Below are 13,863 nucleotides of genomic sequence, written 5' to 3'. Positions count from 1 at the left end.
GTGGAAGGTGGAGCCTTCACCCTCCAGCCCTGCCCCCCACCCCAACCCTGGGTCCTGGCCCAGTGACGGCAGCAGATGGCATGTTGCATTCAAACTGGAGCAGAAGGAGAATCAGCTGAGATGCTGAGTAGCGCTGTTATTTATTGCAGATTGCTTACTTATTTTGTAAAATAAAGGAAGTGGATTGGATGCTCCCTAAGAACCTTTTTAGCTTTTCCAGGCACCTATGAATTCTCCTGTTTCCAGCTTGCTGGTAGATCCTCTTCACCATTAATTTCCCCCTCCATGCCCCCTTCTCCGGAAAGTTCTCCCCTGCCAGCCCCACCTCATTTCCATCATGTCAGGACAGTCTCTGTCCTTTCCCTGCCCTGGGGAGACAAGGCAGCGCACAGGCAGTGTGTCGCTGGCTCAGCAGGGTTCCCTTTGTCGTTTGGACTTGGATTTGGGTTTTTTTTTTTTTTTTTTTTCAGAGCATGTTTGTCTCTGTCTGCCTAGCCTTTCCATTTGTTCAACATTTGTCACATGAATATTGTGGCTAAACTAAACTCGTCAGAATGGTGGCAGGCATTTGAAACTGACTGAGCAGATGGTAGCAATGATGTTGGATTAAATTATTAACTAAGCTGCAGGTCAGAAGCCCTCAGCTTCCACAGGCTTTGTAGCCCCAGAATTCACTGGAACTGCCCACGGCAGATCAAGTTCCTTCCCGAGAATTGATACATTATCTCTTGCGGTTTCCCTGGCCACCAACCACACCCCGGGCCCTTGTTAATGAAGAGAGAGATTGCCATCCATCTGTCTTGTTTGCAGTATGTCTGGGAGCTGCAGCAATGCCACCCATCGCTAACCATGAATTCAGAAGCAGAGGAAAGAAAAGCTCTTTGCACCCTTGGCATTCTTGAATATTGGTAATATGTTTTATACTTTTGTGAGATAACGTGACTCCTCAGACAGTTGGGACAGTTTTTCATGAGCATCTGTCCTCAGACACCTGTTGTCTTCAGGGCAGTATCTTCGCAACTACCTTGTAAACATGTATTTGGGTTTTTTTTTTATCTCATGCAACTGTAAAATTGGGAGTATAAAAATAAGCTTAATCCAGTGCTTAGTCACATTTTCCCACTTGTCTAAAATGGCCTTCATAGCCATACTGCCAAGTGCTCTAGGACCAAACCTCTCCTGCCCCCCCGCACCCTGAAGTATATGATTTGAGAAAGGCCAGGAAACCCTTCTTACAAAATTCATTCCCTGGCTCTCTGTCATGATTATCTGGACCTTATTTCTAAGCCAACACATAAAAAGGATTTTTCGTTTTATTTTATTGACTTGTATGTTTGACAAAATTTGCAAAAGCAATAAAACTAGATTGGAATACGCATGCTTTGAACTGGCTAGATTTGAATCCATGATCTATTGAAAATGGAATGTTATCAGTAAAGATCACTTTGGTCTTTTAGGTTGGAAGATGAGGGAAGGAAGAAAAAACTCAGACATCGAGTTCTGGTATTGCTCCTGGGAGGAATTGCAGCATTTCAAAATAGAAGATTTCTCAGTCTAACCTGGTCTATAAAGTGCTTTCACTTTGATTCCTGATGTGTTTTAGGCTATTTTTTTTTTAAATCAAGCTTAAATAGCACAGAACACGACAATCAATAGACTGTTCATGACTCAGTTAATGATGGTGCCCTCGTTCTCTTTCCGCATGAAATACAGTTTTGAAATCCAGACGTACCCATTCCTTCTAGGTGTTTTGAATGCTGGGGCAATGGAAAATATCACAACAGAAAGCATCCATTATAGAATTTCTGGGCCTATGAAATAAAGTGTACGCATTTAGTTATATATGATTTTAGAAATTTCTAAAAATTAACTGGCAACATCATGTCATTACATTTATAATAATGTTTTGGTCATAGGTAAACTTAGAGCTAGCCGGAGCGTACTTCCTCTTTAGAAGGAGCAAAGTCTTCCCATGGCTTTAAGTTTAACTTTGGAGATAAGAAACATGTTCATATTGAGGGCATGAATTTTTGTCTATCAAAATAGCAATCATTTCTTAATGCCACAAAGCTAATGAATAACAGGCAGGTGAATTAATACAATTAATAAAAACATAAGTAAGGGAGTACATTTTAAAATAGGGTGGCCAGATAAAATACAAGATGCTCAGTTAACTGAATTTAAGATAAACAAAGATTTAACTAGGCATCCTGTATATTTGCTAAATATAGCCACACTGAGTTTCCTTTTTCAATTCCTTCCATGACTTCTTGCCCACCCCCTAAAACCCACTCCCTCCTGGCAACAAGGCCTTGCTTCTCCACTTCTGCTCCTCCTCAGTCTGCAGATGCCGGGAGCACCCCCCCCCCCCCCCGCCCCCGCTTCCCCTCCTGTCGCCTACTTAGGCTTCTCCTCTTTCCCTCTGGCCCCCAGCAGCTAGCTGTTCCTCTTCAAGTGAGTGAGGTGTCCATTGCCATTTTCCCCAGTGACACCACAGGCATCTTCTTACTCATTACTCTACCACCTTCATCTGGTAGATGAAGACTGTGTCGTCCCCACCGGGCTGGGAAGTTCTTAAGGGGCAGTGACCAAGTCTGACTCACTTTGACCCAAATGCCTGAACTCCAGGCAGCTAGCAGGCAGTCCATCGAGAACTGCTGAATGATTGCATAGAAATGCATAGTTACTATGAAGAGTTTTAGGTCATGTATTATTTTGCAGAATATCCCTACGTCTCTCTACTGCTATGTTGTATATACTCCTGGGAAGTAATCTGATAATTGTATGATTTCCTAGAAGACAAATTAAAAAATTGGTTAGGAATAAGATTCATTTGAATGATAACTTAAGCAAAAAAGTTGGGGTTTTATGAAGAAGGCCAGGAGCATTTGACAGTAGTACATGGGATTGAATTCGATAGTTGTAGACCAGGTTAAGTCACCAGGATTATTCCACTGATCTCCCAGCAGACTATTCTTTGTAATCTTTGACTTTTTCTTTTCATTTCTATTGTTTATGTGTCCCTGTAATGACTCTGATGTATGGCATATTAACTTAAATGTAGTAACGAAAGATATCTTTTTAAAACTCAGAATGTGCTAATGAAGGAGGAATAGGAACGCCTAGTTTCTCCTCTTAGCTCTGACATGCATTAGCTTCAAGAGCTCAGCCTCCTTCATTTTTAACTGGGGGCTAAATTGACCTGTGTAGTTGCTTGAAAACTTGGCTACGCCCATAAGAAAATTACAGAGAAGCAGCCATGGTTTTGGGGCTGGGTAGGGTGGTGGTGGTTAATTGGCTTAATATTAGATATGTTGAGCTCAAGATAAAGTAAACTCTGAGTAGTTAGCACCATGGACCTGAAGGAGAGGAAAATGGAAGGCAAGAGCTAGAAATGAAGATTGAGCAGGAGGTTGAAGGTGGTAGCATCTCAACAGTCTTTTTCTCCAAAGGTCCAAATAGTAAATATTTTCAGCTTTGCAGGTCCTTCTATCTGTCACAACTACTGAACCCTCCGTTGCAGTCCAGTGCAGCTGCAGGTAATATGTAAACAAATGGGTGTGGCAGTGTTCCAATACAACTTTATGGACACTGAAATTTGAATTTCATACAGTTTCCACGTGTCATGAAATATTCTTCTTCTCATTTTTTTTTTCAACTGGGCCAGTGGGATTTGCCCGTGGGCCATAATTGGGTGACTTCTGCCTTAGGCCAACAAAATCATCAAGGTTTAAGAGACTTGAACAGATGTTTAAAGCCTGGGTCTTTGAATTTAGTTAAGAGTTTCTTGGCTAAGAATTCAGAAAAGGAGCACTCAGATGTGGAAAAGGAACTTGCATGCTACAGCATCAACAAAGAATTGCTCAGGACCTGCGTTGTTAGCAGTATATGACTAAAAAGATGGTTAAAGAGACAAGGACAAGGACGGAGAAAAAGCCCATGGGTACGAGGTAGTAGTTCACTGGTGACCTGAATGCATTTTAGGAGGTAGCAAAGAAACTATGTGGATCAAAACTGGAAGCAGTGGGTTTAGAGCATCTGATTCAAGTAGTTGGCTGTATACTCAGACAAATCGAAAGACAACCTTGAGGTCTACAAAGCTGATTTCCCTTCCATTAAAGCAGGACCTTTTATTAAGCTTGAAGCTGCCGAAACATCTCCTACTCTTCTATCCATCCATTTAACACACATTTACCTATGCTTGCCAGCAACCAGGCACTGCTCTAAGTACTTATGCGATATTACTTAAATCCTCCTTAACAGCCTCATGCCATAAACGCCATTATCTTCCTTCTATAGACTGGAGGAAAATCAAGGCTTGGAGAGGTCACACCTCTAGGAAGTGGCCCACAACTGAGCTGGAGGACCCCAGAGTCAGGATTGGCTCTAAATCTTTAAATGTCCAGGAGATGAGAACTTTGTTTGCTGCTGCTGTTAAATGGCTAAAGCTGGAATACGAGGTGCCATGGATTTAGATATTTTCTACTGAATGCATAAACTGAGCAACTTTAAAATATTTACTGTCTTCATAGAAAGATGGTTCTCCAGTAAACCTCGGCACTGACACGTTGCTTGTGATCAGAGGACAACCCTTGCCCTGTCCACACTTGCATGCAGGGGATGAGCACAGAGAGGATGGAATTATTAGAGAAATCTTTTGTGATGAATGAGGTCTCCCCAAGCACAGCTTAATATATAATGTGAATAAATCAGTTTCTTTGGGTTTCAACCTGAAGATCCAGAGTTGGGAGGCAGCCTGGAGCAATGTACCGTGGCTGCTGGGTGGAAGGCCATTTTCTGCTCCTACATCTGCCACTGGTGGGTGTATGGCATTGAGTGGGAAAGGGCATCACACCCAGGACTCCTGGGGTCAATTTCCCGAGAAGGTGGGACCCTTCCCTGGCTTCTCTGGGAGGAATGGAAAGGGGTCCCACCGCGCGGCCAGCAGCTTTCTCTTTAAAATGGGAGTCAGGGGATTCACTGGATGGATTCTTGTTGCACTGCCTTCTCCCCCTTCAAGTATTTACCCAAATCTTGCTTTTCAGTGATCCCATATAGACTGCAACCCGGCCATCTCCCCGGCCCCTGAGGCCCCCTTTGATAGGTTCATTTTTTTTTTTTTCTTTTGTCCTCTGCACCTATCACTTTCTCAGGCAGCAGGTAATTTTGTTTGTTCCTTATCAAGCTCCCCTCCCCCAGTGGGGGCTCCAAGAGGCAGGGCTCTCATCTAGCCTGTTGCCCGAGGTGCCCCAGATGGCAGAAAGAGGGATTTAGCCGGCACCCTCACCCTAGTCTTCAAATGAATGAATCTACACTCGGATGTGCTTGTTTTGGGCGTACGAAGCTGCGGCGGACTGGGCAATGCTCAGGGCTTCTCCTACTTTCAGCTGGAAGTATGCCTGGTCACTTAACCTCAGAACCTCGGGGGCTGTGAATAGGGATGCTTTTACCCAGGACCCCACTTGTCCCTGATGGAGTGAGGTCAGCGGCAGCTCTGGCGGCAGAGAGTGAGTCACCCGGTTGAGTCTTTTGCTCTCCTCAGGGGAACTCTGCTCACTGCTTTAAGGCCACACTCTGGCTTTCAGCCTCGTTCACTGCTCACGTGCTGTCTGGTCCTTCATTTAAGTACTTTTAAGCAAAGCCCATATTGGCTGAAAGGACACCAATTGGAGGCCTGCAGTGGTACTTATGGTAATAGGATGTGTGTGTTTTCAGTGCCTTCTCCCTGTCTGCTTTGCTTTTGTTGGTGCTGTTTGAAAACTGAGTTAAAGAGGGAAATACGTGCCTGAGGGGGCTCTTTCCACTCCTTTCCCTAGGGGGAGCCCCTTATGTAAATTTTATTCTTGGACTTAAGAGTTTTTGTTATAAACTAAATGTTTTGAATTAGCAGCTTATTACATTTTTCCATCCAGCTCTAAGTCTGGCTCAAAGCCATCTGAAATAAGACGTGGTCTCACTTGTTTCAGAAACGGTTTTGCATGGAAGGAGATTGGGGCGAGGTGGGGGGACCTTCTTTTCTTTTGTCTCTTTTCATAATATCTCATAATGTTTCTGGATCTGGGTCCTTATCACTCTGCCCCTGGAACATGCGTTTCTATATCCTACATTTGCCCCCCCCCCCCCCCCCCCGCTTCCAGTTCGCCCTGTGTTTCCCCAGCTCTCTGGGCTCACTGCAGATGGGCAAGGGAAGCCTGGCCTTGGACAGCGAGCTCGAGTTGAAGAGCAGCTCCAGATAATATTTATGACTCTTTCCCATTCTGGGAAGGAGAGTCAGGGGCAGTTGAAGAATTTTGCAAACCGGACCTTTAGGAGGTAATTAATTTTAAAATGGAGAAGAAAGTGATTAAGGTGGTTTAGCTAATTTCTTACTTGGACTGAGGCAGGGTTTTTGTCTTGCTTTTTAAAGAGCGAGGCAGCTAGATGCAAATAAGCTCGCATTAAGGACAGTTACAGTGTTAGCTCTCACTGGCTGGCAAGACCACCCAGGCCTCCCCTCCCGTGAAAAGCAGTCCCAAGGCCAGCCTGGCAGGAAGCAGTGGCGTGGCCCTTTCACCCCCCCCCCCCCCCGCCCCCCCCCCCCGAGTCAGTTCAAATCCCACACACCCTGAATGAACTGGAGAGTCAAAGTAAGCGAGCTGGAATTGCTCTCAGATTGGTCGCAGTGAAAAACATCTAGGCGCGCGCCGTGGCCTGGGGGAGGTGGGGAACACATTCGCTGCACCCCGACTTCTGTAGAGGAGCCATCCCTGGGCGCCGGAGAGGAAAACCTGCGGGTCTGTCGGAGAGAAATGCGGTGAGTGAGCGCGGCCGAAAGCGAGCCGGGGCCGCCGGGCAGGTGGAGCCGTGATTGGTCTGCGCCTCTCCCAGCGAACACGGCGACTGGCTGCGCCTAGCTGTAAAGATTAGGTTTCCTTTCAGTGGGAGTGTTTCAGGTTCAAGGACTGCTTGTTAATGGTTTGCAACTGCCTGACCATAAACCGAGCCTCCATGTCCCAGCAGCCCGGCAGTGCCTACCTGGACCCGGAAGAGAGTTAGAATCTGGGGCGCAAAGAAGGAACCTTCTGCCTGCCGGGCTGGGCTCTGGGTGGGATTTAGACTTCTAGATCCCAGGCAGGCAGCCTGGAAATGGTGGTCTTCATTAATGCCAAGATCAAGTCTTTAATTAAACTCTTCAAGAAGAAAAGTAAGTTGTTCCCGTTCTCCCCTCTACCCGCAGCGTGCGCATTTATGTTCTTCATCTGTTAAGCGGCAGAGTTGGACTTTGTGAATCAGCAAAACTGGTTTGGGTTGAACTAAAGGCAGTTTTATGTGATCTTAGCATGCCTTATTTATAGTTGGGTTGTAAGTGAATTCACTTCTTTTGTGCTCCTCAATAAAGGCCTTTGAAGAAGGAGGGGGAAAGCTTAAGTTTCCCTTGGTGTGGATGGCTTTTGATTCCTTGGCTGAAAGGCAGTGGAGGTAAAGGTGCCTTTGAGTGAGGCATCCCTTATTTTTGGTGGGTGGGTGGGTGGGGGCTCTCGGGGCAGACAGGCTGTCCCGAGGGATCCGTGATTCTTGTGAAGGACGGAGCTTGGGTGGAGTGGATTCACTGTGTGCTCATGATTGGTTTGAAGTTCTTCAATCCAGGTGCAACTTCCTTCCCTTAAAAGTGTACTTTTTACAAATACCTGGTTAAGTCTGCACACAGTTGCTGGCCGAATTCATTTTATTATTTTTTTGGAGCACTGATTTAAAGTGGATGCACGTGCATGCGTTGGAGGCGTTGGTAGAGGCAGCTTTGGAGAGAGGAACAAAGAAGAACTCTGAGCTCCTTTTCTGTGGCTCCCTGGCTAGGTGGCTTCCTCGAGCGGCCGATCAGACCTGCTCCGGCAAGAGAGAGTCTGGCCAAGGAAGAGACGAGGGCTCTTCCATCGGACACAGCAGGTGGCCGTGCAGGTGGCTTGTGGATGTGACCGCAGACCCCGATGCCATTACTTGGATTCGATTCATAACTGGCAGATAGGAAGAATGTTCACTTTCAATATTTCCCAACTATGAAGTATAGTAATAAAATATTCAAAATAAATTGTCATAGACACAAAAACGTTCTAATTGACCATGGATACTTTTTTGGGGGGACGCATGGTGAGCTCAGCACTCTGCTACGTTCTTGGGTTCGTCAATGAGAAACAGGTCAGGTTTCTGTGGACTCTGTGGATTAAGACTGATCGTTTTTTTGCACCATGCAAACCATTCATTCAGCAAAGGATTAGGTGAAAAGCGAGGTGTGTGGCTCACACGCTGCATTACATTAAGAGCAGCCAGCACAACAAGATGTGATTGGTTTAAATTGAAATCTTGTTCTCAAAGATCCCTTTCCATTTGGCATGTTATGGAGAAGGTGGGGTCATTTAAGAAATGAATTATTTGGAGGCAGGGATTTCAAGGAATTGGAGGAAGTCATAGTTGTAGAAAAGATGGTGCATTAGGTGAGAGCTAAATTGTGGCCTGGATTCCTGCGGGAACTGAGAAAGACATGGGGCCTCTTCAGTGGAGGTTCTAAAGATGGGGCTCCTTGGGCGTCTCTTCAGTGGAGGTTCTAAAGGGGAACTCCTTTAAAGCAACTTCACTAACCTGCCACAACCACACTTCACAGTTAGCTCATGAGCTCGGGGCTTTACACATATTAGTTCATTTGATCTTTCTAGTAGTCCTGATAGCTGTCCTATCAGGTGTATTCAATTAACTTTAAATATGTTCAAATAGTTATCTACATGCTTGCTCCCCTTGCTTTGAGAATCTGATTTATGGTCTGGTTTCCAGACCCACGCCCTGTTACCACAAGTGTGCCCAGCACGGACTCTGTAGCACCAGTTAGAGTTGGGGAAGACTCGGCCCTCACCCACAGTTGTAGGACTTGACAAGTATTAGAACTGCCACCCCACGTGCCTACCTTAGCCCAGGGGCTGACTTGTATTTCCCCTGTCTCTCCTACATCTTTGTGGCAGTGTGAGGTCTGTAAAAGTCTTAAACCATTGATGGGTTTGTTTGGATGCTGTTGGCTCCATTTTGGGTTCCCCTGATGCCCAAGGTGGGTTGTGGAGAGAAATGAGAGAGACGAAGGGGTTTGCAGCCCTAAGGGTATAAAGGGAAAATTACTGTAAGGGCTTACCTTGTTCTCATGGCTACTTATAATTTTCCTCTTTCATGTTCTGGTCTGTCTTGTTTTGGGAGATTTCGACTAAATTGGATTGTGTTGGGAAAAGTCAATTCAATACGACGTTATCTTCTAAAAAGAGATTTTAATATTAAAGTACCTCACGAAGCAAGAAGTGAAGAGAAACTTGTAACATAAATTTCCCCCTTCTATTATATACACCATTTGAAGTTATTGAATTGACTGTCCTTGCTTAATTTTAGAAACATTTAATGATTTCCTAACAGTGTGTTTTAAAATGATGCTTAAGAGAAGAAAGCCTTGTTCTCCACCTCTTGGTAAGAAATGTGGTATTGTTAGGACTGTCTAATGGCAGTTCTAACTGCCTAATGCAATGGCATCGTACAATTGCACTGTAGTTATGTGTTCTGGCAGAGTTAAGTACGCATCGTGGTCTGTTAATTTTGTCACTGAAGGAGAGGGAGAGCCGAAAATACCAGGAAGCAGTTAACCAAGCACTTTTACCCAAACATGATGGTTGGCGGGTGGTGGGCAGTTTCAGCTTTTCCTTCAGAGACTAAACTCTGCTTGAAGGACACTTGGAGCCTCAGATGGAATCCCATCCATAGTGTGATCCATTTCCCCCTTGCGGGCCCTTACTCCATGGGAGTGTGGGGCACCAGGATGCCATTGTGGTGTGATAGATTTGGAGCCCGTGAAGGCCAACCAGATGCCTGAATTGAGTCTGTCTTTCTTCCTACAGCTGTTTCCAACCTAGACGAGGAGAGTCGATGGACAGTCCACTACACGGCCCCGTGGCACCAGCAGGAGAATGTGTTCCTTCCCTCCACCAGACCCCCCTGCGTGGAGAACCTGCACCGCCAAGCCCAGTTGAACCTCAAATCAGTGTTGAGGGGTAAGATGGCTGTCCTACGCCAGCTTGTCCTGGGATTGCTGACAATTAGAGAGCATAAACTTGGGCACGATTTGTAAAAGATCCATTTATATTGAGCCTATAAGATGCATGCTTTTCCAAGATTAAATCATAACCACTCACAACCCAATCCATGCCTAAAATGTTCTGACTTCTGTAGAGACCTGCCGGTTACAAATAGGTAGATCTGTCTTCAAAGAGCTCGCCCATGTTTAGAAACCTTCGAGGGGGTTTTAAACCACTAGTTCTAATGTAATCCAAACAGACCCCTGCCTTTTAAAAACCTTGGTAAGTATTCAAAGCAAATTTGTTAAAGCTGATATTTTCTAATGGTTTATTCTCTCTAGTTCCGGTTGGGTAGAAAGGGGACGTAGCTGCAGACTTGGAAGGAGGACAGACTGGTTCCAGTTTATTGGAACTTGGGCAGCGCCCTGTGGACTCCTTTAGGTGAGGTTCTGTCCACAGATGGGAGGGTGCACGCATGGTCAGTAGGAAATATGGGGAATGGGTATTCCTATGTTTAGCTTAAAATTCTGATTTTTACTTCAACTTACTGTTGATGTTATGAACACTGCATGCATGGCAAGAGGGGTTTATACAGGTGAAAAGGAAGGGAGAGGTGACTCGCACGATTTAGAGACTTTGTCTTACAGCAGCAGAACCACAGTTCTTCTCCTACCCGATGGTGCAGCTACCAGTTTCTCTTGCCGTGCAATATTTGGAACATAATTATTCTAAAAGGTTATGTGTTTTTCACGTGATTTTCATCTACCTGACATGCCATATTTTATCTAAATGTGGAGACTTAAATCTGGGAGAAATTTTATCATGGTTCAAGGAAAGCCCAGAACGAGCACCCATCTAATTTTTATGACAGTTTTTACAGGTATGTCTTTCATTTATTGACGTAGTTTTCAGTGTAGTCCTCCTACTGCTGTGACCGTGACTATGAAGACTAGCTAACGATTATGAAATACTTAACTGTGTGGGACAGTTTAGAACATCCTTGACAGTATTTCCTCCTTAACCCTCACAGACATCAGGTTACTTACCATTACTGTCCCCACGTGCAGATGAAGCAGTAGAGGCACCAAAATGAGAAGCTCATGTATGATTTCAGAGCGAGTGATTGTTGGCACCAGGATTTGAACTTGGGCTGTCTGAGGCTGGAGAGCAAGTACTCCTAACCCTCCACAGAACTGCAGTGGCAAAGGCAGGAGGTCTCTGCTCTATACATGTGAAAAATCCTCAATGTGCCAAAATGGTTGCGTGAAAACTAAAGGTTGCCAAGACTTTCTTCTTGGAGAGAGAAGTAGCAGCTCCTTAGAGAATCACGATAGGTTTGGAGTTCTGGAGAGAACTGGGTGCACATTTCAAATGATAGCCCTGTTTTGTTTTGTTTTTCCTCGATTTTTTGTAGTGCATCAAAGATCACTCCTATACCTCACATTCACAGTCTTGGCATTGCACTGTCCAGAAATGAGGACATTATTGGGTTTCATTTTCCATTTAGCCTGAGTAGCCTTATACCTGTAGTAGCCAAAGCTCTAAGTGGGAAAAATGGCATGAGTTTGGCTCTTTGTATGGCCTTGGAATTGTCGTTTGAGTTTTGTTGCTGTCATGATGTTGGTCTCTTTATGTGCCTTATTCCAGTCCATTTTTCTTCCAGATCTTTTCAGTTCCTAGCGATATATCTTCAGTAAATTTCAACCAGAAAGTTCTCTACTTAGAGCTAGGCTTTCTCCACCGAATAATTAATAAAAATATAAGATGGCACTGTTCCCAGGACAAACCCCAAGGCAGTGCCCTGGTCAACATTTTTCTGCCTTGCCCAGAACAATGGGGCACAGCCAGGTCTGGTGGGTAGGAAATCCTTTTGAGAAGGTCTGTGTGCCTTTGAATATTCAGGTCGGACCTTTTTTTGATCTCTCTCCAGGAAAATTGTGCTTCACTGCGTATTTCAAGTATTTTCAAGGATCAGATTGGAGCTCGTCTTTTCTTCCCTTAAAAAACAAACATCTTTATGCAGACTTGTCTGATCTTATTCTCCTGCTGACTATTCAGTAGATCCACATGAGATATCACCAGTGGTTTTGCCTCAACTTTTTATTTTGAAAAGACAGATGCTTTGGTAATTGCTCTAAAGCCCTAAAGAGGTTCATCAAAGGGATTCAATATTAATTACCTAATGCTTTTGGAAAATTCTTGGGGGCTCAACTTTTAAAGTCTGGATTTATAAGAGAAAGAGGCAAATAACTTTCAGAAGAGTGGTTTGGAAAGATGAAATGAGGAAGCGCTTCTGAGTCTTTTTTCCCTCATATCTTCACTTTTAATTACATGTGTAAAACTTAGTTAAACTTTGCCTACCACTTCCACTGAATCATCTTAGTGACCTGAGATAAACATGATCAGAGTGCAGACTGTTTATTGCCTCATTATCAGCTCAGAAGAAAAGAATACCCTCCATGAATAAATATGTGCCACCACTAAGAATTGCTGTTATGTAAGTTAATCAGAATTAATCTGACCTCAACATTCTTTGATTAAAAATTAATATAGAAAAGCAGCTAATTATCCATAATGAATAACCCATTTTGTTTTTCCTTCTATTCTTATTGTGGCCTTGTCCATAATTTTAAGGAAGGTATACCCTTTTTTAAGATTAAACAGGGCTAAGGTCACTCATGTCTCATTGTAGGAATTGTTCTGTGAGTTTTTATCTGGAGGTTGGCTCTGCTCCTGAGGACAGTAAAGGTTGAGGGAGATGGCACAGGGAGCAGTAATCAATAACTAAATACTGTAAACAGTGTGAGCAGAAATGTTTAGTATCAGTAGAGCTATTGAGGGAGGCACAGGCTTACCAGAGAAGGCTTTTTGCAAAAGATAAGTTGGAGTTAGTCTACAAAAGCAGATAATAGATGCATTTTAACAAGTATTTGAGCATTAATTCTGTACTATGCCAAGGGTTTTTCAATGGACCAGCGAAGGTTCATAGGTCCCTAACTTTGAGACCTGAGCTCGCTGCCTGGAGAACACAGTGGTACAATGGAGACATGTCTGGGGAGCCAGAGCATGCAGGAGAGGGAGCTCAGCTGGCCAGAAAGCAAAAACTTGGGCATTTCCTTCCCCACACCCCAACTCCATAGTGGAGAGGAGGTGGCCCTTCCAGGTGTCTCTGCAGCAGGTTCTCTTCTACGGGCAATTTCATCTCCTCTGGACAAATACAGCGGGAACCGTTGCTACTTGTTGTTGGGTGGTGTCTGGAGAACTTGACAAAGTTTGGTTGGCCATGTGCCAAGATGAACCGGCTTGGTTTTCTTTATTTATTTTGTTCCTGGATATTTGGGGAATGATTTACTGCTCATGATAATACATACATGCACCTATGTTCAAAAACAGTGTTCAGATATTTAGTTCCAGAAGACTTCTGGTTAGCATCGAAAACAAATTTCTAAGATGGGTCCCGTTATCCATAAGGAATTCACTCAGCTTCGTACCGAATATATAGAAGAATTCTGCCATTTATCTCCAAATTTCATGGGCCCTTTGTGACATCGCAGTTAGCTGACTGAAGAACAGCACTCAGGTAACTGGGTTTCTGTGTTCACGGTTTTGAGCTTTACTGCATGAGTCACGTTAAGGGAAAATGCAGGAACCGGGGGCTGCAGAGCCTTGCTGAGGCCCGTGACAGGTCCGAGTTCACTTCTTTATAAACTGCAGTCCTCATTTGACAAGTATGAGCACATTAAAGACTGGGGAAAAAAAAGCATAAGTTATTTTTAAGGCTCTATCA

At 44.4% G+C, this 13,863-nt stretch overlaps 1 protein-coding gene across 2 annotated transcripts in view; it reads left to right on the top strand.

Moving 5' to 3' along the window:
• NHSL1 (NHS like 1) overlaps positions 1-13,863 on the top strand; it is a 124,877-nt gene that overhangs the window by 61,212 nt on the left and 49,802 nt on the right. The window contains exons 1-2 of one of the 2 annotated variants that reach the window (XM_077143287.1): positions 6,929-7,183; positions 9,900-10,052. In XM_077143287.1, coding sequence (XP_076999402.1) covers positions 7,126-7,183; positions 9,900-10,052 — 211 coding nt within the window. In that variant the 5' untranslated portion in view covers positions 6,929-7,125. Of the gene's footprint in view, positions 1-6,928; positions 7,184-9,899; positions 10,053-13,863 lie in introns of those variants that run through there. The other variant, XM_077143286.1, reaches the window with a different exon arrangement.

The sequence above is a fragment of the Tamandua tetradactyla genome, chromosome 25 (genome assembly GCF_023851605.1).
Source record: "Tamandua tetradactyla isolate mTamTet1 chromosome 25, mTamTet1.pri, whole genome shotgun sequence".
Lineage (NCBI taxonomy): Eukaryota > Metazoa > Chordata > Mammalia > Pilosa > Myrmecophagidae > Tamandua > Tamandua tetradactyla.
This window is presented reverse-complemented; position numbering and strand designations above follow the sequence as displayed.